Genomic DNA, 25,161 nt, shown 5'->3' on the forward strand with positions numbered 1-25,161 from the left:
GCTTCACTAGTGATTTTGCCGTCATTTTTCTATTATTTAGACTATAAACTAGTGAGCAGCATTCCCGAAGAATGAATATACCACTTTATAACGGTTTCAGAGTTTTCGAACCCTGAAACGATTAAGAGAAGTAACAATAAACTGACCGTGTGCACAGCAGTGTCGTTTTTACACTGCTGTGTTCTTTTTATTTTTTGCGGCACTTTTTCAGGCCGAATCTGCCTGAATAAGTCCTGTGCACATACCTCATACTGTTTATTATAGATCACTTCTGTCTGCCATTATTTCCTAAAACATGCTGAACAGCAGATACATTTGTTTTGTTTTTTTAGTTCTTAGTAATATTAGCAGCCTTATAATAATTATGAATCTGAGCAGATCCAAGATGCTGGGATCCATTGTGGCTCATCTTGAGCACGGCGGACAATGGACAGGAGTTGCACACTGGCCGACTGCAGATCATCATTCACCAATACTTGGTCAAAAAACTGGCTAAACTGATCTTCCATCTTTTTTGCGGTTTCTTCAATCTCCTGAAAGTCTTCCTCCTGCAGATTTAACAAATAAGGAAAATGGCCATTGCATATAATATACAATTTTGAAAAAAAAAAAAAAAAAACTTTTATAAAACTTTCAACTATTCTTTGTCTTCAAATGTAGTCACCCATCAGTTTTTCACATCCTGTACATAGGGGTAGATCCATCGTTTTGTTTTATTTTGTGATATTTATTGATATTTTTTGCACAAAATTCTTCAAAATGGCTCACATGGTTCATAAATTTTGTGTAAAATTAAAAACTGCTGTGCTGAAATGTCACACAGTTTAAAAAGAAAGGTACAAATTAAGAAAATTTCACACCAATCATAAACAGGTTAAAAACACCAAAAACTAAGGCACACATGCAATAATGAATTGGGGCCCTAAGACTGCAGTAACCGGCTCGACCGTGGGTCTCCTGACAGAAACTGCTTCGGATATATATGAAGTTGTTACCTTATGGCTGGAGTCCTGTGGTTTGGCCGGGTATTGCGATCAGAGCTTAGATCGTGAAAAACTGATGTGTGAATGTGTACTTAAAGCACCGCACAAAATGACTGTTCAAACCAAGCACAGTAACTTGTCGGGAACATGGTTATGATAAAAAATTATAGACATTGGCTCCGATTCATCAAGCAGTTTTCTAGTGTAAACTTGCTTGAAATATTGTAACATTTTTGCACAACCAGTAGTTGTTCATCAACATTTTACCATGAAAATGGAATAGAGTAAAGGGAGCCAGACCTCACCCAGGGGTAGCATGTATCAGACGCTGGCTGTATGATCTCAGCCAGGTGCATTTGCCTCTAAGATGCTGCGGCATTTCAGAGAAAAACATGCTTTAATAGCTGCCGGGGAGACTAGTCAGAAAGGCAGGTCCCCAGCGGCTTTTTCCCGCCCGCTGCAATGACTGACAGGCCTCTCATACATGCATGCAAGGAAAGACTGGTCAGTCATAGGGAGAAGCCACTGGGAATCCGCCTGTCCGACTAGTCTCCAGTATGCCTCAGTTTCTGCTGTTTTTTAAACTGTTTTTCTCTGAAATGCCGGAGCATCTCAGAGTCAAACATACTTGGCTGAGATCATACAGATCATACATATATACAGTTGTGCTCAAAAGTTTACATGCCCTGGCAGAATTTTTCCTTTCTTGGCCTTGTTTCAGAGAATATGAATGATAACAAAAAAACTTTTTCTCCACTCATGGTTATTGGTTGGGTGAAGCCATTTATTGTCAAACTACTGTTTTATCTTTTTAAATCGTAATGACCCTGATCAAAAGTTCACATTCCCCAGTTCTTAATACCGTGTATTGCCCCCTCTAACATCAATGACAGCTTGAAGTCTTTTGTGGTAGTTGTGGATGAGGTTCTTTATTTTCTCAGATGGTAAAGCTGCCCATTCTTCTTGGCAAAAAGCCTCCAGTTCCTGTAAATTCCTGGGCTGTCTAGCATGAACTGCGCGATTGAGATCTCCCCAGAGTGGCTCAATGATATTGAGGTCAGGAGACTGAGATGGCCACTCCAGAGCCTTCACTTTGTTCTGCTGTAGCCAATGACAGGTCGACTTGGCCTTGTGTTTTGGATCGTTGTCATGTTGGAACGTCCAAGTATGTCCCATGCACAGCTTCTGGGCTGATGAGTGCAAATTTGACTCCAGTATTTGCTGATAACGTGCTGCATTCATCTTTCCTTCAACTTTTACCAAGTTTCCTGTGCCTTCGTAGCTCACACATCCCCAAAACATCAGCGATCCACCTCCGTGCTTTACTGTAGGAATGGTGTTCCTTTCATCATAGGCCTTGTTGACCTCTCTCCAAATGTAACGTTCATGTTTGTGGCCAAAAAGTTAAATTTTGGTCTCATCACTCCAAATTACCTTGTTCCAGAAGTTTTGAGGCTTGTCTCTGTGCTGTTCGGCGTAATGTAGGCGAGATACTTTGTGGCATTTGCGCAGTAATGGCTTTCTTCTGGTGACTCAACCATGCAGCCCATTTTTCTTCAAGTGACTCCTTATTGTGCATCTTGAGTCCTGAATTTCAGCTGATGTTATTTGTGGGTTTTCTTTGCATTCCAAACAATTTTACTGGCAGTTGTGGCCGAAATTCTTGTTGGTCTACCTGAGCGTGGTTTGATTTTTGCAGAGCCCCTGATATTCCATTTGTTAATCAAAGTTTGAACGCTGCTGGCTGTCATTATCAATTCCTTGGATATCTTTTTGTATCCCTTTCCTGTGTTCTACAGCTCAACTACCTTTTTCCATAGATCCGTTGACAATTCTTTGGCTTTCCCCATGACTAACTATCCAGAAACATCAGTGGCTGAATGAAAGATGCAAGAGTCTGTCTGGATCCCAGAAACTCACTCAGCTTTTATGCACACACACTGATTACAAACAAACAAGTCACAAGTGAGGATGTTACCTTTAGAAGCCACTCAAACCCATTTGTGTCAAATTCTGGGCATGTTATCAGGCCAAAATCACCAGGGTATGTGAACTTTTGATCAGGGTCATTTTGGTTGTCATTAAGATTTAAAAAGAGAAAACACAGTAGTTTGGCAATAAATTGCTTCACCCAACCAATAACCATGAGTGGAGAAAAAGTTTTTTATCATTCATATTCTCTGAAACAAGGCCAAGAAAGGAAAAATTGTGCCGAGGTATGTAAACTTTTGAGCACAACTGTAAATAAAAAGATTTATTATTTTTTATTATTATTATTATTCAGCCAGTGCCTGATACATACTGCCCCTGGATCTGGCATCGTGTATCCGCTGTCAGGTTCCATTTGAAGGAGAGCTCTATTCTTTATTAATAATGGTATTTTGTACACCAGCCTTAATGAAGAGAACTCTGGAGTAAGATGCGCCAAATGAATTTAAGAGGGGTGCACTTTTTTAATGAATTTGGAGCACCTTTCAATTCTCGTACAAACCATCAGACGTGCGCTAAGCGGGGGTTGGTGTAGATCTCTGTTGCAATTTAGACCACTTTTGTAGTGTGAATTATGATGAATTTGGCACACCACTTCCCACTCAAGCTCTGCCCATTTATTTATTTTTTAAGTTGGAGCTGGCTGGGACTGGAGCAAAAATGCCATGAGTTTCAATGTTTCAACAAGTCCTGCTGTTGCACACCAGAATTCTAATATAAAATGACCTGATAAGTCAGGTACTTTGTCTTCAGGAGCACACTACTCCCTTGCCCCTGGCTTCCTGATTGATGGAGGGGTGGCGTGCTCTGACCGTTCGAACCAGCGAATGATCTCTCCGATATTCCGAAGGAAATTCTCCAATGCTGCTCTGGATAAGCGCAGAGGCAATAAGGCCTCAGAATAGTGTGAGTCGGCTTTAGAGCATAGAGCCTCCAAGTGGCTCATGCTCCTTGCCTTGTTATGGTGGAGCTGAAACATGAGCCAAATCTATTAGCACATTTAAGGCCTCGCGCCCACTTGCGTATAAATCAGACGAGTATTACACTCGTCGATAAAAAAAATCACATTGCGCTCTGATCAATTTTATCAAATGAGTCAGTGCTCATCTGCAAGGTTTTGTTATTTTCAATAAATTGGTGAACGAGGGATAGTGTAGGGGAATCTATTCAAATAAAGTATTCTTTTCTGTGTGTATGTTTTTATTTTAGATTACTGGGTTAGTAATGGTAATGTCCATTACTAACCCCAGGGGTTGATGGCAGGTGTGATTTTTCAGAAATACCATTACCCCGATTTCCACCGCACCAGGGCAAACGGGAAGAGCGCCAGAATTGGCGTGATGTGCTTGGTTTGAACACTCATTTTGCGCTGATAGACTCCCATTAAAGGGGGAATGTCTGACTACCTTTTTAACATGTGGATTTAGTCCGAAATTTCACAATTATAAATACAATGTGGATAGCCTGCCAAAAATCCCCAATAGATAATCACTGATTTATAAGTGGTTTTCATGTGCACATTTTTCATCTAAAATCCACAAAAGTCTTTCATTACTCTGCAGGGACATGAATAGTGGGTGAAAGAACAGTCCCCAGAAGTGCCTGATGGCTGCTAAGAAAAAAAACACTGATCACTTACCAATCCTTCTGATGCTGTCAGACTCTTCAGTGAGGATAATTGTACCCATTAGCAGAATTAAGATATAGAGATTATGATGATTGATAAGTTATTGAGTCCTAATAATGCGGCCCATATGTAGCCCTGTCTTTTGGGACTTACAAGACGTTTATTACTATTAATGACAATAACCTATACAACACAATGAGCAGTACCTTATACTTCAGGTTTACGTAGTAATCAGTGAAGATGCTGGCGTTTCTTCTTGTCTGCCTCATACAGTTTCGGCTTGCTGGCTTTATAAATATTACATAAGGTTTAAGTTCATGCGTTCGAGTCCCTGTAATACCCTGCAACAAGACAATAAAATTGGCATATGTGCCAAAGCTTTTTTTTTATAAAAAGAATATCAGTAAGATCAACCTCACTCCCCCAAGCCGCACATATGGGCATGCAGGTCTTAGAAGATATGAATGTGTTGATGGATTTACCCTACAGCCTATTACTGCGTTCCAAAGTAATTAATGTCTCATTTATATATGAATGAAAAAGTTAAGTGCTGTGGCTGAGCACTTTTTAGTATCTCTGCCCCCTGAGCTTGCTTCCCCGCCCAGCACCAGCCTCTTTAGCTTGATTGATAACTCATTGTCTGATTTCCTTGCTTGTTACCTAGGATCACAGACAGTGAGCTATCAATCAAGCTAAAGAGGCGGTGCTGGGTGGTGAAACTACCTCGGAAGGCAGAGGCTCCTTTACTGCTTTGTCCACGCCCAGAGCACTTAATGCCTCATATGTATATGAATTAAAAAGTAAAAATCTCAGGAATGTAGCAACAAATTGAAATTTAAATCCATGGACACTTTTATATCTAAGACCTGCTTTCTTTTATATGCGGTTTGGGGGGCTTGATCTGACTGATGGATTCCCTTTAAAAACCTCAACAGTTTCCCTTGACATACTAAGATGCCTATAAATAATGTGTATTATTGGGACCTATCATAGAGGGAGGGTGCGCAATGCTTATGTGAAATGCCCCCTGCCGTCTTTGTGCAGTCTTTGAGTGAAATGTTAAAATTCTGTTTACCTTCTGCCTCGAATAATGGGAGCTCAGTGTATAATGATCTGTACAGCTCAAAGTGAGTTCTCTGCTAAAACCACATGTACATTTAGATATAAAACATAGTATGTCCAATATTAGGTGGGGCACGACCCATTCACAGTTGTGCTGTGATTTTTCTCAGAACCGTTTAATCCCTTAAAGAGAATCTTTCATGTCAAAAAACACTATTAACCTGCAGATATGGGGTTAATAGCATTGTAAACCCGTGCGGCTGCTGTACTAAAAGCCCAGCTGTCAGGAGGAAATTAACTTTATTCTTTTCTCCCGGCACATCGGGCTTTCAGTCATAGAGGCAGCTTCAGACACCGCTCAGTACATAGTGCCCTGGCACTGACTGACAGCCGTCTCTACACTGATGCACTGTAGAGTCGGCTGTCAGTCAATGAGGAGCGTGGTTTCAGCCGCCGCTCACTATGTATTGAGTGGAATCTGAAGTTGTGCCGGCCACACCTCTATGACTGAAAGCCGGAAGGTGCCGGGGTTGAATAAAGTTAATTTCCTCCCAGCAGCCTGGTTCTCATTGCAGCGGCCACATGGCTTTTGAACGCTATTAACCTGCAGATTAACCCCATATCTGCAGGTCAGTAGTGTTTTTTTACATGATAGTTCCAATCTGTGATGCACATTTTTGTCACATGTTGCTGGTGGGTGGTATACAGCAGGCACAATAGCTAAGTGCCCTGTATACCGGGCAGACATGGCTTTTCACAGCATTTGCCACTAGCAGCCACAACAGGTGCTAGTGTTAAATGGCCTGCTTGTGATGCAATCATGGGGAGCCGATGAGCTACCGGAGCAACTAGGTGCCTGCTGAAAGCCCCATAGCTGCCATTGTAGTGCTGCTGTGAAGAGCGGGTTGGACTTCACGGGAGAACATCAGTTACAGTATCATGCAATACTACAGTATAGCTTATGAGCGATCCAATGATCGCAGGTTCACGTCCCCTAAAGTGAATAAATAATCAAGTAAAAATAATAAAGCATAACCCATTTAATCCCTATTCAAAGAAAAATATATATGTATTTTAAATCAACAGATATGGTATCCTAATGTCTAATCTATCAAAATGTAAAATTATTGAAACTACACGTTAAATGATAAAAATAAAAACAAAAAATTAAACTCCAGAATTGCTGTTTTTCAGTTGCTGATCTTCTCCGCTCTGTTTTTTTATAACCACTAAAATGTATATGTATAAAATAAACCTTATTTAAGTTTGATATCCTCATAATCATTCTGACCTATAGAATCATATTATTATTATTTTTAACAGCAGAAAAAACACTGCAAAACAATAGTGGAATTGCATTTTTTCCAAATTTTACTCCACTTTTCAGTACATTATATGGTAGGCTGAATGGTGTCGTTCAAAACAAGAACTCATCTCTCCTGAATAGTGTTGAGCGATACCTTCCGATATCAGGAAATATCGTATCGGATTGGATCGGGCCGATACCCAAAAAGTATCGGATATCGCCGATTCCGATACCGGAAACCAATGCAAGTCAATGGGACACAAATATCGGAATGAAAATAAACCCTTTCTTTCCTTGTAGGTTAATTCTACATGAAGTAAAACAACTAAGAATAATGTAGAATGACATGAAAAGCCGGCAATTCATCAGCGGCATTCACCGGTACCTGACAATTTACAACAGAAAGAATAGAGCATCACACACAGATTAGATAGATAGAAACATGTCAGTCACACATATATGAAGTACTGTGACAGTGTTGCTTACTGTACTTGTCATTTAGTGTAAAGGATTTATTAAAAAAAATATTAGTGTTTTCGTGCACCGTCTCTTTAAAAAAGCCGGCCGGCAATTCAGCAGCGGTACCCGACAATTTATAACAGACAGAATAGAGCTTCACACATAGATTAGATAGATAGAAACATGTCAGCCACATATATAAGAAGTACAGTGACAGTGTTGCTTACTGTACTTGTCATTTAGTGTAAAGGATTTATTTAAAAAAATAATAGTGTTTTCATGCACCGTCTCTTTAAGAAAGCCGGCCGGCAATTCAGCATCTGTACCCGACAATTTAGAATAGAAAGAATAGAGAATCACACATAGATTAGATAGATAGAAACATGTCAGTCACATATATATGAAGTACAGTGACAGTGTTGCTTACTGTACTTGTCATTTAGTGTTAAAATAAAGGATTTATTTAAAAAAAAATTGGCGTGGGGTTCCCCTTAATTTTAGTCTCTAGCGGAGGTTAAGCAGACAGCTGGGGCAAATGTTTGAAGCCTGGGAAGGGGGTAATACCCACGGAGCTTCCCAGGCTACTAATATCAGCCCCCAGCTGAATACCTAGCCTTTACTAGCTATTAAAATGGGGGAACCCCCCCAAAAAAATGACGTGGGGTCCCCCCTAATTTAATAGCTAGCAAAGGCTAGGCAGACAGCTGGGGGCTGATATTAATAGCCCAGGAAGGGAGCCATGAATATTGGCCCCCTCCCAGGCTAGAAACACCAGCCGTCAGCCGCCCCAGAAATGGCGCATCCATAGGATGCGCCAATTCTGGCACTTAGCCTCGCTCTTCCACGCTGCCCTGGTGCGGTGGCAGGGGGTAATAGGGTTGGGGTTGATGTCAGCTTATAATGCCAGCTGACATCAAGCCCAGGTTAGTAATGGAGAGGCGTCTATAAGACACCCCCATTACTAACCCCATAGTCAAAGTTAAAAGAAAACACAAACACCCAGAATAAAGTCCTTTAATTGAAATAAAGACACAATTCTTTATTGTTCTAAATTAAACCATACTTACCATCACGCCCATTCCAGCTGAAGCCAACGATCTCCTGCAATAAAAGTAAAATAATAAAGCAACCTCATCCTTACCTTTCCATGGTTCCCACGACAGCTTCAGCTCTGCTACATCGAGATGACAGGCTGGACCGCAGCAGAACGCTGCCATCCAGCCTGTCATCCCGCAGACACTGAGAAGCGCAGGCATGCTTGCGCTCCTCAGTGTCTCTCTGTGACGTCATCCAGATGAGCCGAGTTCATGTCCAATGAACTCAGCTCACCTCATGCACGTCACTGACAGCGTGGGAAAATTCTCCTGCACTCAGCGCTTCAGCGTGAGAATTCTCCCACGCTGTCAGTGACATACATGAGGTGAGGTCATGTCCAATGAACTCAGCTCACCTCATGCACGTCACTGACAGCGTGGGAAAATTCTCATGCTGAAGTGCTGAGTGCAGGAGAATTTTCCCACGCTGTCAGTGACGTACATGAGGTGAGCTGAGTTCATTGGACATGACCTCGGCTCATCTGGATGCCGTCACAGCCAGACACTGAGGAGTGGAAGTATGCCTGCGCTTCTCCGTGTCTGCGGGATGACAGGATGGATGGCAGCGTTCTGCTGCGGTCCAGCCTGTCATCTCGATGTAGCAGAGCTGAAGCTGTCGTGGGAGCCATGGAAAGGTAAGGATGATGTTGCTTTATTATTTTACTTTTATTGCAGGAGATCGTTGGCTTCAGCTGGAATGGGCGTGATGGTAAGTATGGTTTAATTTAGAACAATAAAGAATTGTATGTTTATTTCAATTAAAGGACTTTTTTCTGGGTGTTGTGCTTTTTTAAATACTTTACTAGAAATTCATGGTGGTCATGTCTAATATTGGCGTGACCCCATGAATTTCGGGCTTAGGGCCAGCTGATAATGCCAAGCTGGCCTTAACCCCTTTATTACCCAGTGAGCCACCGCACCAGGGCCCTGGATGAGTTGGGTACAGCGCCAGAAGATGGCGCTTCTATGAACGCGCCATTTTCTGGGGCGGCTGCGGACTGCAATTTGCAGCGGGGGTGGCCCAGAAAGCTTGGGTCTCCCTGCGCTGCGGATTCCAGCCCCCAGTTGCCTAGTTGTATCTGGCTGGGCACAAAAATAGGGCGAAGCCCCACGCATTTTTTTTTTAAATTATTTCATGAAATTCATGGCATAATTAAGAAAAAAAGGGCTTCCCTATATTGTTGTGTCCAACCAGGTACAAATAGGCAGCTGGTGGTTGGGGGCAGCCCGTTCCTGCCTGCTGTACCTGACTGGACACAAATATAGGGCGAAGCCCCACATAATTTTTTTTTAATTATTTCATGAATTTCCTGAAATAATTTAAAAAAAATTGACGTGGGGCTTTGCACTATATTTGGGTCCAGCCAGGTACAGCAGGCAGGAACGGGCTGCCCCCAACCACCAGCTGCCTATTTGTACCTGGCCGGACACAACAATATAGGGAAACCCTTTTTTTCTTAATTATTCCATGAATTTCATGAAATAATTAAAAAAAAAAAAAACGTGGAGCTTCTCCCTATTTTTGTGTCCAGCCAGGTACAACTAGGCAGCTGGGGGATGGAATCTGCAGCGCAGGGAGGCCCAAGCTTTCTGCCCCCCGCTGAAAATTGCAGTCCGCAGCCGCCCCGGAAAATGGCGCGTTCATAGAAGCTGGATGCTGTACCTGGCTGGCATACAAAAATATGGCGAAGCCCACGTCAAAAGTTTTGGGAAAAATTAATTAAAAAATAAATAATAATTTAGGGACTGCATCTTTATTAACTCCTCAAATGTCATTTAGTGTTAAAATAATGGATTTATTTTTAAAAAAAATAGCGTTGGATCCCCCATAATTTTAGTCTCTAGCGGAGGTTAAGCAGACGGCTGGGGCAGATGTTTGAAGGCTTGGGAAGGGGGTAAAACCCACGGAGCTTCCCAGGCTACTAATATCAGCCCCCAGCTGAATACCTAGCCTTTACTAGCTATTAAAATGGGGGACCCCCCCAAAAAAAATGACGTGGGGTCCCCCCTATTTTAATAGCTAGCAAAGGCTAGGCAGACAGCTGGGGGCTGATATTAATAGCCCAGGAAGGGTGCCATGAATATTGGCCCCCTCCCAGGCTAGAAACACCAGCAGTCAGCCGCCCCAGAAATGGCGCATCCATAGGATGCGCCAACTCTGGCACTTAGCCTCGCTCTTCCACGCTGCCCTGGTGCGGTGGCAGGGGGTAATAGTGGTGGGGTTCATGTCAGCGCCAGCTGCCATGAAGCCCAGGTTAGTAATGATGGGCGTCTATAAGACACCCCCATTCCTAACCTACAAAGTGTTAAAAAGAAAAAACACACTACACCCAGAAAAAAATAATTTATTTGAAATAAAACACACAATTTTATTTAATTCTTAGTTTACTAAAAATAATAGTTACCTGTCCACGTTCCTGCGCTGATCTCCCATGCACAGCTGTCACATCTGGAGATGGTGACAGCTGTGCATGGCTGCTGTAAGCTCACGCTGCCGGGAACACGTCCGCTCCCGGCAGCGGGAGCCCCTGACTGAGGTCACCGGAGTGCATTCAGTCAGCGCAGCTCCGGAGACCTCGTTTACGGCAGTGCTGTACCGTGGGAATTTCTCACGATACAGCAGGGCCGTAAAGGAGCTAACCGGAGCAGCGCTGCCTGAACTCCGGTGAACCCTTACGGCCCCGTCATTCTAGCGGCGGCAGCGGTTCAGAGCGGTCACATTCTATGTGGCTGCTCTGAACTGGAGATCTTCGTGGGACACTCGTGGACTGCTACGGAGGGGTAAGGATAAGGTTGTGGTTTATTTTATATTTTATTACAGGAGATCGATGGCTTCGGGGAATTAGGTGTCTTGGTGAGTATAGGTGTAGTTTTTTATTTTTTACTTTATTTTAGGTGGCGATCGGCGGGGACAGGTAATGTATGAACTAATTTCTTTTAGGTAACCACTGGCCACCAATGACATGTATTTAACATTTATTGGGGACACAGTAGGGCAATTTAAATAGCAGGATCAGTCTGATGGGAACTACTGCTCCCATCGAGCTGATCCTGCTGGCAGGAGTGGACGGGGGACAGACATAGGCCGATGGGAGTAGTAGTGTCACATCGGCCTATGTCTGCCTGCACGCACACACACCCGCACACATCGCACAGACACCGCGCACACCCGCACAAACATCGCGCACACACCCCGCACACACACTAATCATGACGGTCTGATCGTCTGGGAGGTGAGGCTGACCTGTGCGGCCGTGGGAAAGTTCATGTGAGTTCATGCAGTCAAGCATGAACTCACATGAACCCTCTGAGGGCACCGCGGCTAATTCAAATGAACAGCTGATCGGCATCAGCTGATACCTCAGCTGTTCATTTGAAATAACCGGCGGGAAAGCGCAGCACAGAACGGGAAAGCCGGCGGTGAAGTCTTTTCACTGCCGGCTTCCCCGCCCGGGTCCTTCGCTCCCCGCTCCTTGGTGCTGCGCTCCCCGCCCGGTCCTAACTTACTATCGGGATGGGAGGTGGCGAGGGGAGCGGAGGATCGGGGTGGGAGGCTGCGGGGAAGCAGTATGGGGCTGTGTGATTGTTTAAAAGCCGGCGGCTTTATACCGCCCGCCGGCTTTTAAACAATCAGGAGAATTCTCCCCCGCTGGGATGGCATTCTGATGACAGGCTGGATCGCGCTGCCATCCAACTTGTCATCCTTCACAGACACTGCAGAGCGCAGGCATTATGGGAACTTCCGATTCCGGTATCCGATATTGTAAAAGTATCGGAATTAAGTATCGGAATTCCGATACCGCGAATATCGGCCGATACCCGATATTACAGTATCGGAATGCTCAACACTACTCCTGAAAGAATAAGAGGAAAAAATGAAAACTCAAAAACAAAAAATATCACTAGGATTAAAGGGGTTTCCAGGACTTAAAAGTTGATGACTAGTGATGAGCCCAAGTGCTCGCTTCTCGAGTCTCCCGAGGGTGCTCGAGTATGCACCGAGCATCCCGAGTGCTCGAGTGATAGGTTCAAGTCCCCACGGCCACATGTTTCGCGACTGTTAGACAGCCACAAAATATGAGGGGATTGCCTGACAAACATGACCAATCCCTGCATGTTTTGGGTCTGTCTAACAGCTGCGAACCATGCGGCCACGGGGACTCGAATGTGTCACTCTAGCACCCAGGGATACTCTGTGCATACCCGAGCACCCTAGGCAAACTCGAGTAACGAGCACTTGCGCTCACCACTATTGATGACCTATCCTCAGGATTCGTCATCACTATGAGCTTGTTGGGGGTCTGACTCCCAGTGCCCTCACCAATCCGTTGAAATCTATTTTAGGGGAGACAAACAGCCATACTTGGCAGCGGTCACTAAGCAGTGCACAGGGCTGCTGTATTGCACCCTATACATCTCTTATATCCGGCCACTCCACTGCCGGAGCAGTTTTCAGTGTTGGACTCGCACCGATCCCATAGTGTTAACGCATCCTACAGATTGGTCATCAATTGTTAAGTCCCGGACAACCCCTCTAACGAAACTACACAACCACAATGTGCATTCCTATATAAGGTCTGAACATATCCTTAGAAACTGATTTAGAAATTATCAACCAAACCCTGGACTCGCGTTACTTGTTGGCTTGTTCTCCCATTGCTTTTGATGTTAGTTTATATTAATATTACAGATGTATAATTGTGATCTAACCAGTGGCTCCAAGTCAATCACGCAGATTTTTCCAGCATCCAGTACATCTTTCACTGTGTCCACACTGGTGCCATACATATGTCCTTTGTATTCTCCATACTCCAGGAAACTGGTAAAAAAATATTGAAAACTACATAAATTAACCAAAACGTCAGTTCAGTATACTTTGATCTATAGGGTGAATGTGGCGCTGCAGTTAATGCATTGTAATAAATGCTAAGTTAGGCTGACAGCACACATGTGCCTCTCACCGTCTGTGTACGGACCCTGATTTCTGTATTGGATACCAGCCTCCTGACCCAAACTAATATCCACATAGGCATATGCTATGGCATTCACTCAAGTCAGGAAACCTGCAGCTGGCCTGTTAAAGGGAATCTGTCACTGGGCTTTTGCTACCCCATCTGAGAGCAGCAAGATGTAGGGGCAGAGACACTGATTCCAGTGATGTGTCACTTACTGGGCTGCTTACTTAAGTTTTGATAAAATCACTGTTTTATCTGCTGCTCATCTACCAGTCCTCTGAATGCTGAGCTCTGTATAATCCCGCACACTCCACTGGTTTACAGCTTTCTGTGTACACTGTGCATAGGCAGAAAGCTTCCAATCATTGATGGGGGCAGGGTTATACAGAGCTCAGAAATATGAAGGACTACATGGCAGCAGGTTTCCTTTTCCTCTAGTGATCATCTCCTGCTAATATAACAGTGATTTATATCAAAATTATACAAAGCAGTCTAGTAAGTGGCACATCACTGGATCAAGGCCTACATTATGCTGCTCTCAGATTAGGAGGCAAAACCGGGTGAAAGATTTAAATAGCGGTCCATACCTGAACTGTGAAATGCAGTCATGTGAAGCCAGCCTAACTTGAGGTCCTCTCTCTGGGTAATCCCCGCCTATTGTGTCTACCATAATGGCTAGTGTGAAAACTGGAAGAAGCTCTGTAGGAATAGAGGTCTTAGTGCAGTATTTTCATAATAACCAGTGGATTGTCAACTTTACAGGTTATATCTAACATTAACCTGAATAAAGTAAATCTAGAAATAAATGACTTGTTTTAGATCATAAATCACTGAAGTAGAGAATCCTATTACCATTTTTACAGCAGAATGAACGGCATAAAAACACCCTCCCCCCCAAAAATAAAACAATAGTGGAATTGTGTTTTTTCCACCGTTTCACTCCACTTGAAATTTTTGTATTGATCTTGTTCTCCATAACGTGCTCCGCATTTAAGTTCTGCACGTTTTAGACCTGAAAACTCCTGTTTTGAACTTGCTTAGGTGAGATACATTTTGGAAAGCGTCATCATCACCAGACACAGACTCTGTAATGTCAGCAGCCCCTCCCCCCCCTACAAAAGCTGTTAGGGGTGTGCCTGTCTACAAGCTCATTGTCTGTTTCCAATAGCAACCAGCAGGACTATTATATGGGCAGCATCTCCGGATCAATGGAAGCTGAATAATACAATGGACTTACTAAGCTACTCAACAAGTACATCTGTATATAAACTATAAAATGATGTTCATAACTGGATATAATATTTAATTACGAGCTGATTTTCTAAAATTATTTTTCACAATCGCTAATCCAAAAATATAAATTTGTCAACATGGTAGGTGGACTATGAATTTAATCTTACTGTATATTGGGAGATTTGATATTCTTTTCAGTTAACTGCTTTTAATTTTAGGGACTCACAAGATAATGAAGACCCATGTTGCTGGTTGTAAATGTATTTTTTTCCAAAAAATCAACTAATTTATAACAATAACACTGTGCATATGTTTTCATTTATCTTTTCAAGATGAAAACAGATGCTGTAATTCTTGTGTCTGTCCCTGTGGGGTGTACTTATATAGTGCCTGTGAACCCGCCTGATATAATACTATTAGCACCACCAAGCCAGTGTGGTAAACTTCACGCATCGGTGTGACTGGTGCCCTATACAAGCCCTATCTGTGTGCACCAATAGTGTTAAGGAGTCAAATCCCCCATGCCCTCCATGATCAGTGGGTGCGCCAATGCTTGTTCATCAGTGTTTTGCACCTGTGCCACCTCCATCTTTTTATTATGGGGCTTGCTGCAGCCTGCAGTGCATTGGTATTGTTACCAGGTGTCAGTGAGTATGGCCCCTTTTATTTATTATTTTTTTGCATACTGGGAGATGACGTACCTGTGGCTGTATATCATGCTTTCAAATGTCTCTTTAGATACAAAGAAATATTCTCGACCATTCTCTTCATAACTCTTTTTGTGGCGAGTGGTGTCTGTTGGAACATAATAATAATAACTTTTTTATTTCTATAGCACCAACATATTGCACAGCACTTTACAATTCAGAGGGTACTTGTTCAAACAAGTTAAGACATTACAGAGTAATACATAGTTCAACACACAGAGTGAGGGACCTGCTCACAAGCTTACAATCTTTGAGGAAATAGAAGAAGAACGAGAGGGAAAAGTAAAGTGCTTGTTATGTACGATCCAAACATCAATATAATAAATAGGGGCATTCAAATAATACTGCATGAACCAGTCACCAGCCATTAGCTGTACAAGTCCCATTGCAAAGTGCTATTGAGTTCATACAAGGGAGAACAGGGAATAGTTAGATAGTGAGGTTAGGTGATAAGCATGTCTAAAGAAATGTGTTTTTAGGGCACACTTTAAACTGTGGATACTGGGAATTAACAGGATTGTCTGGGGTAGTGCATTCCAGAAACCTGGTGCAGCATGAGAGAAGTCCTGGAAATGGTAGTGGGAGGTTCGGATTATTGACAATGTTAATTTTAGGTCACTAGCAGAAAGGAGAGGAGGGGTAGGGTGGTAAACAGAGATGAGGTAGGGAGGATATGTATGGCGGTACAAAACTGTGGAGAGCTTTGTGGGTAAGAGTGATAAGTTTATACTCTGTTGCAGATGGGCAACCAGTGCAAAGACTGGCACAGAGTGGTGGCAATAGTGTAGCGGTTGGACAAAAATGCGATCCTGGCTGCTACATTCAGGATGGATTGGACAGGAGAGTTTAGTAAGAGGGAAACCAATTAGTAGAGAGTTGCAATAGTCCAGACGGGAATAAATCAGAGCAACATTAAGAGTTTTTGCAGAGTTAAAAATAAGGAAACGTTGACTTGTAAAGATGTTTTTCAAGTGTAGGTGACATGAGTGAGGAAGTGATAGGATAAAGGGAATGAGTGAAAGATCTGAATCAAATATAACCCCAAGACAGCAATCCTGCTGCTTAGGAGTTATGATGTTATGGTAGAACCAAACGCGGAAATCACAATTTCAGGTTTAGATAGGTTAGTAGAGGGGGGGAATACAAGGAGTTCAGTTTTTGGCAGACTTAGTTTTAAATAGAGGTAGGATAGGATGTTAGAAACAGCGGATAGACAATCACTGGTATTTTGTAGTAATGCAGGAGTGATTTAAGGAGACGATGTGTATAATTGGGTGTCATCAGTAGATAGATGGTACTGAAAACCAAATCTTCTGATGGTTTGTCCAATAGGGGCAGCATACAGAGAAAAGAGAAGGGGGCCTCGGACTGAACTCTGAGTTACCCCAATTTTAAGGAGAAGAGAAGGGGAAGAAGAGCTGACAATTGATACCAGAAGCGGACAGAGAAGCAGGAGGAGAACAAAAAGAGAGCAACATCCTTAAGACCGATAGAGCGATAGTGAGGAGTTGCTGGTGATCCACGGTGTCAAATGCAGCGAGATCCAGGAGAATTAGCAGGGGTAGAGGCCATTAAATTTTGTTTTTAGTAGATTGTTTTTTAGTAAGAGCAGTTTCAGTAGAGTGTAAAGCGGAGAGTTTTCTGAGAGATGGCAGATTAGACTAGAGTGGACCAAACATTCCAGGAGTTTAGAGATGAAGGGAAAACTAACGACAGGTCTGTAATTAGCAAAGCAGTTCTGAACAAGGGATGTTTTTTTTTTTAAGTAAAGGGGTTTTGATGGTATGTTCGAAGGAGGAGAAAAAAGATACTGGAAGAAAGAGGTTAAATATTTTAGTTAGGTAGGTATTGACAGCCAGGTAGTGGGACTTGATTAAGTGAGAGGGAATAGGGCCACTGGTGCAGTTAGTAGGGCGAGAAGGAGCGAGGAGCCTGATCTCCTCCTCTTGTGTGATCAGATCAAAGACAGAAAGTGAACTTGGTGAAGTGAGAAAGGGAAGAGGATTCATGATATTGGGGGATTGAGAGAACATTTCCTGTAGCATATATGATCAATTTTTGCTGTGAAATAATTCGCCAGACTGTCAGCGCTGAGGTTGGTGGTTGGGGCCTGCACTCTTGGATTGAGGAGGGAATGAAAAGTGTGAAATAGTCTTTTAAGATTGTTGAATAGCGAAGTGATGAGGGTGTTAAAGTATGCTGGTTTAGAGAGGTGAAGGGCAAAGATGCAGACCAACACCTCCACATTCTCTGTTCTTACGTCTGGGGGTATGTAAAAAATGTAAGCCACTATACCAGAGAGCGGCAACGGACAAAGCAGCTTCTATTAAAGTAAAATGGACATGAGGGGCCCAATTAATTATTGCATTTGTGGGGGGTTTTGCCTAATTTTTGGCTGTTACTTATTTGCGCCTTATTCTTCAAATTCGAGCTTTCTTTAAATTCTATTTCATGTATTCACCTGTCTTTTTTTGTTCACCACTGTGGCTTGGGTTTGGGTTTTCCAGATATGTTCAGCTGATATATCAATTTTTTTTTTTTGCTCAAATGTCCCCCCTCCCCAGAGTGATTTTATGTATGTCTAAATTTTTGTGCAAATTTTCCAACATGTTATCAAAATATGTGACTTTTTGGTCAAAAAAGATGCAAAAAAAGTAAAAGACAAAAATGAAGAACATTTTGTATTTTGCCCATAATTCATAAATATGTGCCATTTTGAAGAATTTGCCGCAAAACCAGTTAACAAATCTCACAAGGAAAAAAAATAAAGGTGACTTAAAAACCCAAATGATGAATTCGGTCGATTAGGTTAAGTTCCCACAATGAGTTTTTGGTGGGTTTTTGATACTGCGTATTTTGACTGCACAAAAAAATGCACCATCTTACAGTTCCAGAAAAGTGGATGGTATTTATAGAAATCTCATGCCAATGGAGCCTAAACTGACCTGCGGTACGTGTTTCAAATCCATAACATGTAAATTTCTCTTGTGGGTACGCTGAGTTTACCCCATAGAGTTGCATTACATGCAGAAAATCCCCTGGTAAAAATGCATGTGCATTTTTATTGTGTTATCACTGCATAAACAGTAAAAATGCAAATAATCTGCACATGACTATATCAATAAGTATCAAAAGCAAAGCAGTTAATTTAAAGCATGAGATACCAAAAATAGACAAAAACTGCAGTCAAAAATGCAATAAAAACGCAAGTAACCTACATTACAAAATAGGTACAGAAATTTTGCAACATTAAAAACCCACTAAATACTTATCGTTGGGAACGTAGCCTAAATATTTGCTACTTCCCTGTAAATAATATTTTTTATGATTTGTCTCAATAATAATGGCAGTCTTCCTTGTTTTCAGGGTATTTACTATAAAAGGGATTTTCTCTGCGATACTTGGTGTATACCCGAGCACCCAATGCATACTCAAGTAGCGAGCACTTGCGCTCAACACTAGTCGCCATATCGTCATCATTTTTTTTCTTTACTTTTGAAAAAAATCCCAACCCTAACACTAATCCTAAACCTAACACAACCCTAATCCTAACCCTAACACAATCCTAACCCTAACACAATCCTAACCCTATCCTGAGGGATCCATTCACTATAATAAGGCAGCAGAGTTCCTGTGGACTCCGTCTGGCCTCTGTTTAGCGGTGTCATTTTTTTCAGCAGAGGTTTCCAAAACAGTGGCCGACAGCACTTTTATGCAAGCCTAATAAACAGACGGACACCGTGGGATCACAGGCCAGACGGTGTCCACGGTGCCTCCATCTGCCTCATTACAGGAACTCTTCCGCCGAGGGTTCCATCTGAATCTCGTATTTCAGAGATTTACACGGAAATCCTGGTGTAAGCGCTCAGCGCAGAGCGCAGGATAAGTGTGACCCGAGCCATACTGTGATCTTTGGGAGGCAGAATGAACAAATCAGCAGCAGGTGAAGAATTGGTTTTATTTTCTTACACTGTTCCTCGTGCGGTATAAGTGATTAGACGACTTAATTCTTCGGGTCAGTGCGATTACAGCCATACCAGATTTATATCGGGTTTTTATGTTTGGTTGCTGTCACACACTAAAAAAAACTTTTTTTTTTTTATTGCAAAGACTAGTTTTTGCATCGCCATATTTTGAGAGCTATAATTTTTCTATGTTTCGGCCGACAGTCATGTGATGGCTTGTTTTTTGCGGGACAAGTTGGCGTTTTTATTGGTACCATTTTCGGACACGTGACATTTTTGATCGCTTTCTATTCCGATTTTTGGGAGGCAGAATAAACAAAAACCAACAATTCAGGAATTGTTCGTTTTTTTATGCCATTCCGCGTGTGGTAAAATTGATAAGGCAGCTTTATTCTTCGAGTCAGTACGTTTACAGCGATACTACATTTATATAGTTTTTTTATGTTTTGGCGCATTTACACAAAAGCTATTTTAATGCATCGCTTTATTCTGAGAGCTATAACTTTTTTATTCTTTGGCTGATGGAGCTGTATGGTGGCTTGTTTTTTTTCAGGACAAGATGATGTTTTCAGCAATACCATTTATTTTGATCGCATTTTATCACACTTTTTGTTCGGTTGTATGATGATGAAGAACTGTTTTTTGCTTCGTTTTTTATTTTATTTTATTTTTTACGGTGTTTATTAAAGGTGTTAACCAGAGGGCCAATTTTATAGGTCAGGTCGTTCCGGATGTGGCGATACCAAATATGTGTGCTTTTATTGTTTATTTTATTTTTTTCATAATAATATTTATTTATGTGTACAATGTATTGTGACATAGTCACTGTTGATATATGTGAGGGAAGATATGTTTCACAGCAGCTCCTACCCTCAGTGAATTGAACCTAGAAGTTTCTTCAGCATATTAGGTGCTGAAGAGGTTAATAAGTAGTGTTGAGTGAGCACTAAAATGCTTGGGTGCTCGAAGCTCGGGCCGAGCTCACCGTGATACTCGGGTGCTCGACCCGAGCAACAATCCCAATGTTAGTCTATGGGAGACCCGAGCATTTTTGCGGCGGCACCCCTGGCAGTCTGTAGAAAGCCTAAAAAGTGCCCAAAACGATAGTGACAGTGCTCAAATAACATGGGGACAGCATGGGGATCGCCCCAGGAAGCATTTCTGACCCCCAGGTCACTGCTGTCAACAACGTGGTCAGAGGTATTAAGCCACTTTTACGGGCTCACAATAAAACGTTCAAAAACTAAACTGAAATGGTTTTCCTGTGAAATATGTTAAGGAACATCCTTTCCAGGGTAAAGACTTGTGTATAAGGTAAAATAAATAACCAAAAATACTCCTCCACACCTTGGGCTATGTTCACAAGTAGCATTTTTTATGCGGTTTTGCACTTTTGTATTGCTTTCAACCGTGACAAATGCATTCACCGGGAAATGTCATTTTAACATTTTACAACCTTATCTGGCCATGTGCTGTGTGACACATGCATACAGTGCTGAAAAGACATGGGAACAGCATGGTTTAAGACCCCTGGAAGCATCTCTGACACCCAGGTCACTGCCTAAAAGTGTGCCCATCAGAAGTGATCCTTGCCACATCAGAAGATGCAGACTTGCAACTATCCCCGTGCAAGTCCTTGTCCCAAGGCAGTGTTCAATTGTACCTCCCTCATTCCTTGCAATGCAAGCGCAAGTATGCAGCTTGCCACCCACCCACCCCCAGGCTGCAATACCATACTGCTAGCTTGCTTGCATTTGAAATTGGGCCTTTTAGGCATGTTGAGGCGGAATCTGGCCACCACGTCATGGCAGCGTCGGCGGCCTGGTATCCATACTCAGTCCCCAGCCGCCCCGCGGCCGGGTGCCCACACACGGTCCCCAGCCGCCTGGGGGCGGCCGGGTGTCCATAAACGGTCCCCAGCTGCCCCTATTTGAAGGACAGCCTAACCACAAACACATGGACAAGTGAATGTGGCCAGGGATGGTCCATCTGACTGACGCATTCACACTGGGTTAATATTGTGGAAGCCGGGACACAGTTGGACACTGAGATGCAACACGTCCTCCAGTCATAGAGGATTGCGGGTCCTGGGTCAATCAGGCTTCAACACAAAGTTCAGAAGGTAGACAGCAGCAGTGGTCGGCCTGCTACACAACGAGTAAATTATTCATGATGATGAGGCCATCCATCTCCTTAGCTTTCTGTTCCTTGGAATGCAAGCGCATGTCTGTAGTAGCGGCTAGGCCTGAGGTGGTCAGCGTTTTAGCGCATATCCTACCTCCTCCGAGGATTGCTGGATGCTTTCGTGCTACTATCCCAGTTCTATGACTCCCATTAAAACAAAGCTTCAGATGATGAATGATGGATGAGGTGGTGGCAAAGGAGAAAGAGCAGGAGGAAGAGGGACCATTCACATCAATATCAGGTCAGTCAACCACACATGTCTTGTAGGATATGTTTCTGTAACAAAAGGAGCGGCTCGGCTACACAGTTATAGGGCATACAGTGAGTGCAATGCCTACCAAAAATTTCGAGGCACTCCAATGCCCCTTGGAAGTGACATGGAGGTCAGAGGGCCTTAACTAAACCGTTTTTTCCATTTATAGCAACTGGGTCTCCTGTACACTGTTGGCCTAAGCAGTGGATGGAAGGCTTTCCAACAATTATGAGGAACTGCAATTCCCCTTGAAACAGACGTGGATTACAGCATACTAAAAACCTTCTACCCATTATGGAGGAGTGGGTCTCCCTTAGCTTTTGCTTTTCAATGCATAGGAGAACACTAACTAAAATTAGGAGAAAATGCAATGCCCGTTATAAGAGTGGTGGAGGTTAGAGGTAATTAAAAACAACATTTCAATGCCCCTGGGAAGAGCTGTGGAGTTCAGAGTGGTTTAACAAGACGGTTTTAATGCCCCTTGGAAGAGACGTGGAGGTCACAGTGGAATAAAAAGACAATATCAATGCCCCCTGGAAGAGTGGTGGAGGTCACAGTAGCTTAACAAGACGGTTTTAATGCCCCTTGGAAGAGTGGTGGAGGTTGCAGTGGAATAAAAAGACAATATCAATGCCCCTTGGAAGAGACTTGGAGGTCACATTAGCTTAACAAGACAGTTTTAATGCCCCTTGGAAGAGTGATGGCGGTCGCAGTGGAGTAAAAAGACAATATCCATGCCCCTTGGAAGAGTGGTGGAGGTCACAGTAGCTTAACAAGATGGTTTTAATGCCCCTTGGAAGAGACTTGGAGGTCACAGTAGCTTAACAAGACAGTTTTAATGCCCCTTGGAAGAGTGGAGGAGGTCACAGTAGCTTAACAAGACGGTTTTAATGCCCCTTGGAAGAGTGGTGGAGGTTGCAGTGGAATAAAAAGACAATATCAATGCCCCTTGGAAGAGTGGTGGAGGTCACAGTAGCTTAACAAGACGGTTTAAATGCCACTTGGAAGAGAAGTGGAGTTCAGAGAGGTTTAACAAGACGGTTTTAATGCCCCTTGGAAGAGACGTGGAGGTCACAGTAGCTTAACAAGACAGTTTTAATGCCCCTTGGAAGAGTGGTGTAGGTCGCAGTGGAATAAAAAGACTATCAATGCCCCTTTGAAGAGTGGTGGAGGTCAAAGTAGTTTAACAAGACGGTTTTAATGCCCCTTTCAAGAGACGGGGAGGTCACAGTAGCTTAACAAGACAGCTTTAATGCCCCTTGAAAGAGTGGTGGAGGTCACAGTAGCTTAAAAAGACAGTTTTAATGCCCTTTGGAAGAGTGGTGGAGGTCACAGTAGCTTAACAAGACGGTTTTAATGCCCCTTGGAAGAGTGGTGGAGGTCACAGTAGCTTAGCAAGATGGTTTTAATGCCCCTTGGAAGAGACATGGAGGTCACAGTGGCTTAACAAGACAGTTTTAATGCCTGTTGGAAGAGTGGTGGAGGTCACAGTAGCTTAACAGGATGGTTTTAATGCCCCTGGGAAGAGTGGTGGAGGTCACAGTAGCTTAACAAGACAGTTTTAATGTCCCCTTGGAAGAGATGTGGAGTTCAGAGTGGTTTAACAGGACGGTATTAATGCTCCTTGGAAGAGACGAGAAGGTCACAGTAGCTTAACAAGACAGTTTTAATGCCCCTTGGAAGAGTGGTGGAGGTCGCAGTGGAATAAAAAGACAATATCAATGCCCCTTGGAAGAGTGGTGGAGGTCACAGTAGCTTAACAAGACGGTTTTAATGCCCCTTGGAAGAGACGTGGAGGTCACAGTAGCTTAACAAGATAGTTTTAATGCCCCTTGGAAGAGTGTTGGAGGTCGCAGTGGAATAAAAGGACAATATCAATGCCCCTTGGAAGAGTGGTGGAAGTCACAGTAGCTTAACAAGACGGTTTTAATGCCCTTTGGAAGAGTGGTGGAGGTCACAGTAGCTTAACAAGACGGTTTTAATGCCCCTTGGAAGAGTGGTGGAGGTCACAGTAGCTTAACAAGACGGTTTTAATGCCCTTTGGAAGAGAGGTGGAGGTCACAGTAGCTTAACAAAACGGTTTTAATGCCCCTTGGAAGAGACGTGGAGTTCAGAGTGGTTTAACAAGACAGTTTTAATGCCCCTTGGAAGAGTGGTGGAGGACACAGTAGCTTAACAAGACGGTTTTAATGCCCCTTTCAAGAGACGGGGAGGTCACAGTAGCTTTACAAGACAGTTTTAATGCCCCTTGGAAGAGTGGTGGAGGTCGCACTGGAATAAAAAGACAATAACAATACCCCTTGGAAGAGTGGTGGAGGTCACAGTAGCTTAACAAGACAGTTTTAATGCCCCTTGGAAGAGACATGGAGTTCAGAGTGGGTTAACAAGACGGTTTTAATGCCCCTTGGAAGAGACGTTGAGGTCACAGTAGCTTAACAAGACGGTTTTAATGCCCCTTGGAAGAGTGGTGGAGGTCGCAGTGGAATAAACAGACAATATCAATGCGCCTTGGAAGAGTGGTGGAGGTCACAGTAGCTTAACAATATGGTTTTAATGCCCCTTGGAAGAGACTTGGAGGTCACAGTAGCTTAACAAGACAGTTTTAATGCCCCTTGGAAGAGTGGAGGAGGTCACAGTAGCTTAACAAGATGGTTTTAATGCCCCTTGGAAGAGTGGTGGAGGTTGCAGTGGAATAAAAAGACAATATCAATGCCCCTTGGAAGAGTGGTGGAGGTCACAGTAGCTTAACAAGACGGTTTAAATGCCACTTGGAAGAGAAGTGGAGTTCAGAGAGGTTTAACAAGACGGTTTTAATGCCCCTTGGAAGAGACGTGGAGGTCACAGTAGCTTAACAAGACAGTTTTAATGCCCCTTGGAAGAGTGGTGTAGGTCGCAGTGGAATAAAAAGACTATCAATGCCCCTTTGAAGAGTGGTGGAGGTCAAAATAGTTTAACAAGACGGTTTTAATGCCCCTTTCAAGAGACGGGGAGGTCACAGTAGCTTAACAAGACAGTTTTAATGCCCCTTGAAAGAGTGGTGGAGGTCACAGTAGCTTGAAAAGACAGTTTTAATGCCCTTTGGAAGAGTGGTGGAGGTCACAGTAGCTTAACAAGACGGTTTTAATGCCCCTTGGAAGAGTGGTGGAGGTCACAGTAGCTTAGCAAGACGGTTTTAATGCCCCTTGGAAGAGACGTGGAGGTCACAGTAGCTTAACAAGATGGTTTTAATGCCCCTTGGAAGAGTGGTGGAGGTCACAGTAGCTTAACAAGACAGTTTTAATGTCCCCTTGGAAGAGACGTGGAGTTCAGAGTGGTTTAACAGAACGGTATTAATGCTCCTTGGA

At 43.1% G+C, this 25,161-nt stretch overlaps 1 protein-coding gene across 1 annotated transcript in view; it reads right to left on the reverse strand.

The window, feature by feature from the left end:
• Nucleotides 1–362: 362 nt before the first annotated feature.
• MPP4 (MAGUK p55 scaffold protein 4) overlaps nt 363–25,161 on the reverse strand; it is a 325,130-nt gene continuing 300,331 nt past the window's right edge. Inside the window, exons 18-21 of the mRNA XM_073646104.1 lie at nt 15,410–15,503; nt 13,231–13,339; nt 4,806–4,940; nt 363–548 (exon numbers count right to left, since the gene is read on the reverse strand). Of these exons, the coding sequence (XP_073502205.1) occupies nt 363–548; nt 4,806–4,940; nt 13,231–13,339; nt 15,410–15,503 (524 nt within the window). The remainder of the gene's footprint in view (nt 549–4,805; nt 4,941–13,230; nt 13,340–15,409; nt 15,504–25,161) is intronic.

The sequence above is a fragment of the Phyllobates terribilis genome, unplaced genomic scaffold (assembly GCF_046119375.1).
Source record: "Phyllobates terribilis strain yellow unplaced genomic scaffold, ASM4611937v1 Scaffold_9__5_contigs__length_417890890, whole genome shotgun sequence".
Taxonomy (NCBI): domain Eukaryota; kingdom Metazoa; phylum Chordata; class Amphibia; order Anura; family Dendrobatidae; genus Phyllobates; species Phyllobates terribilis.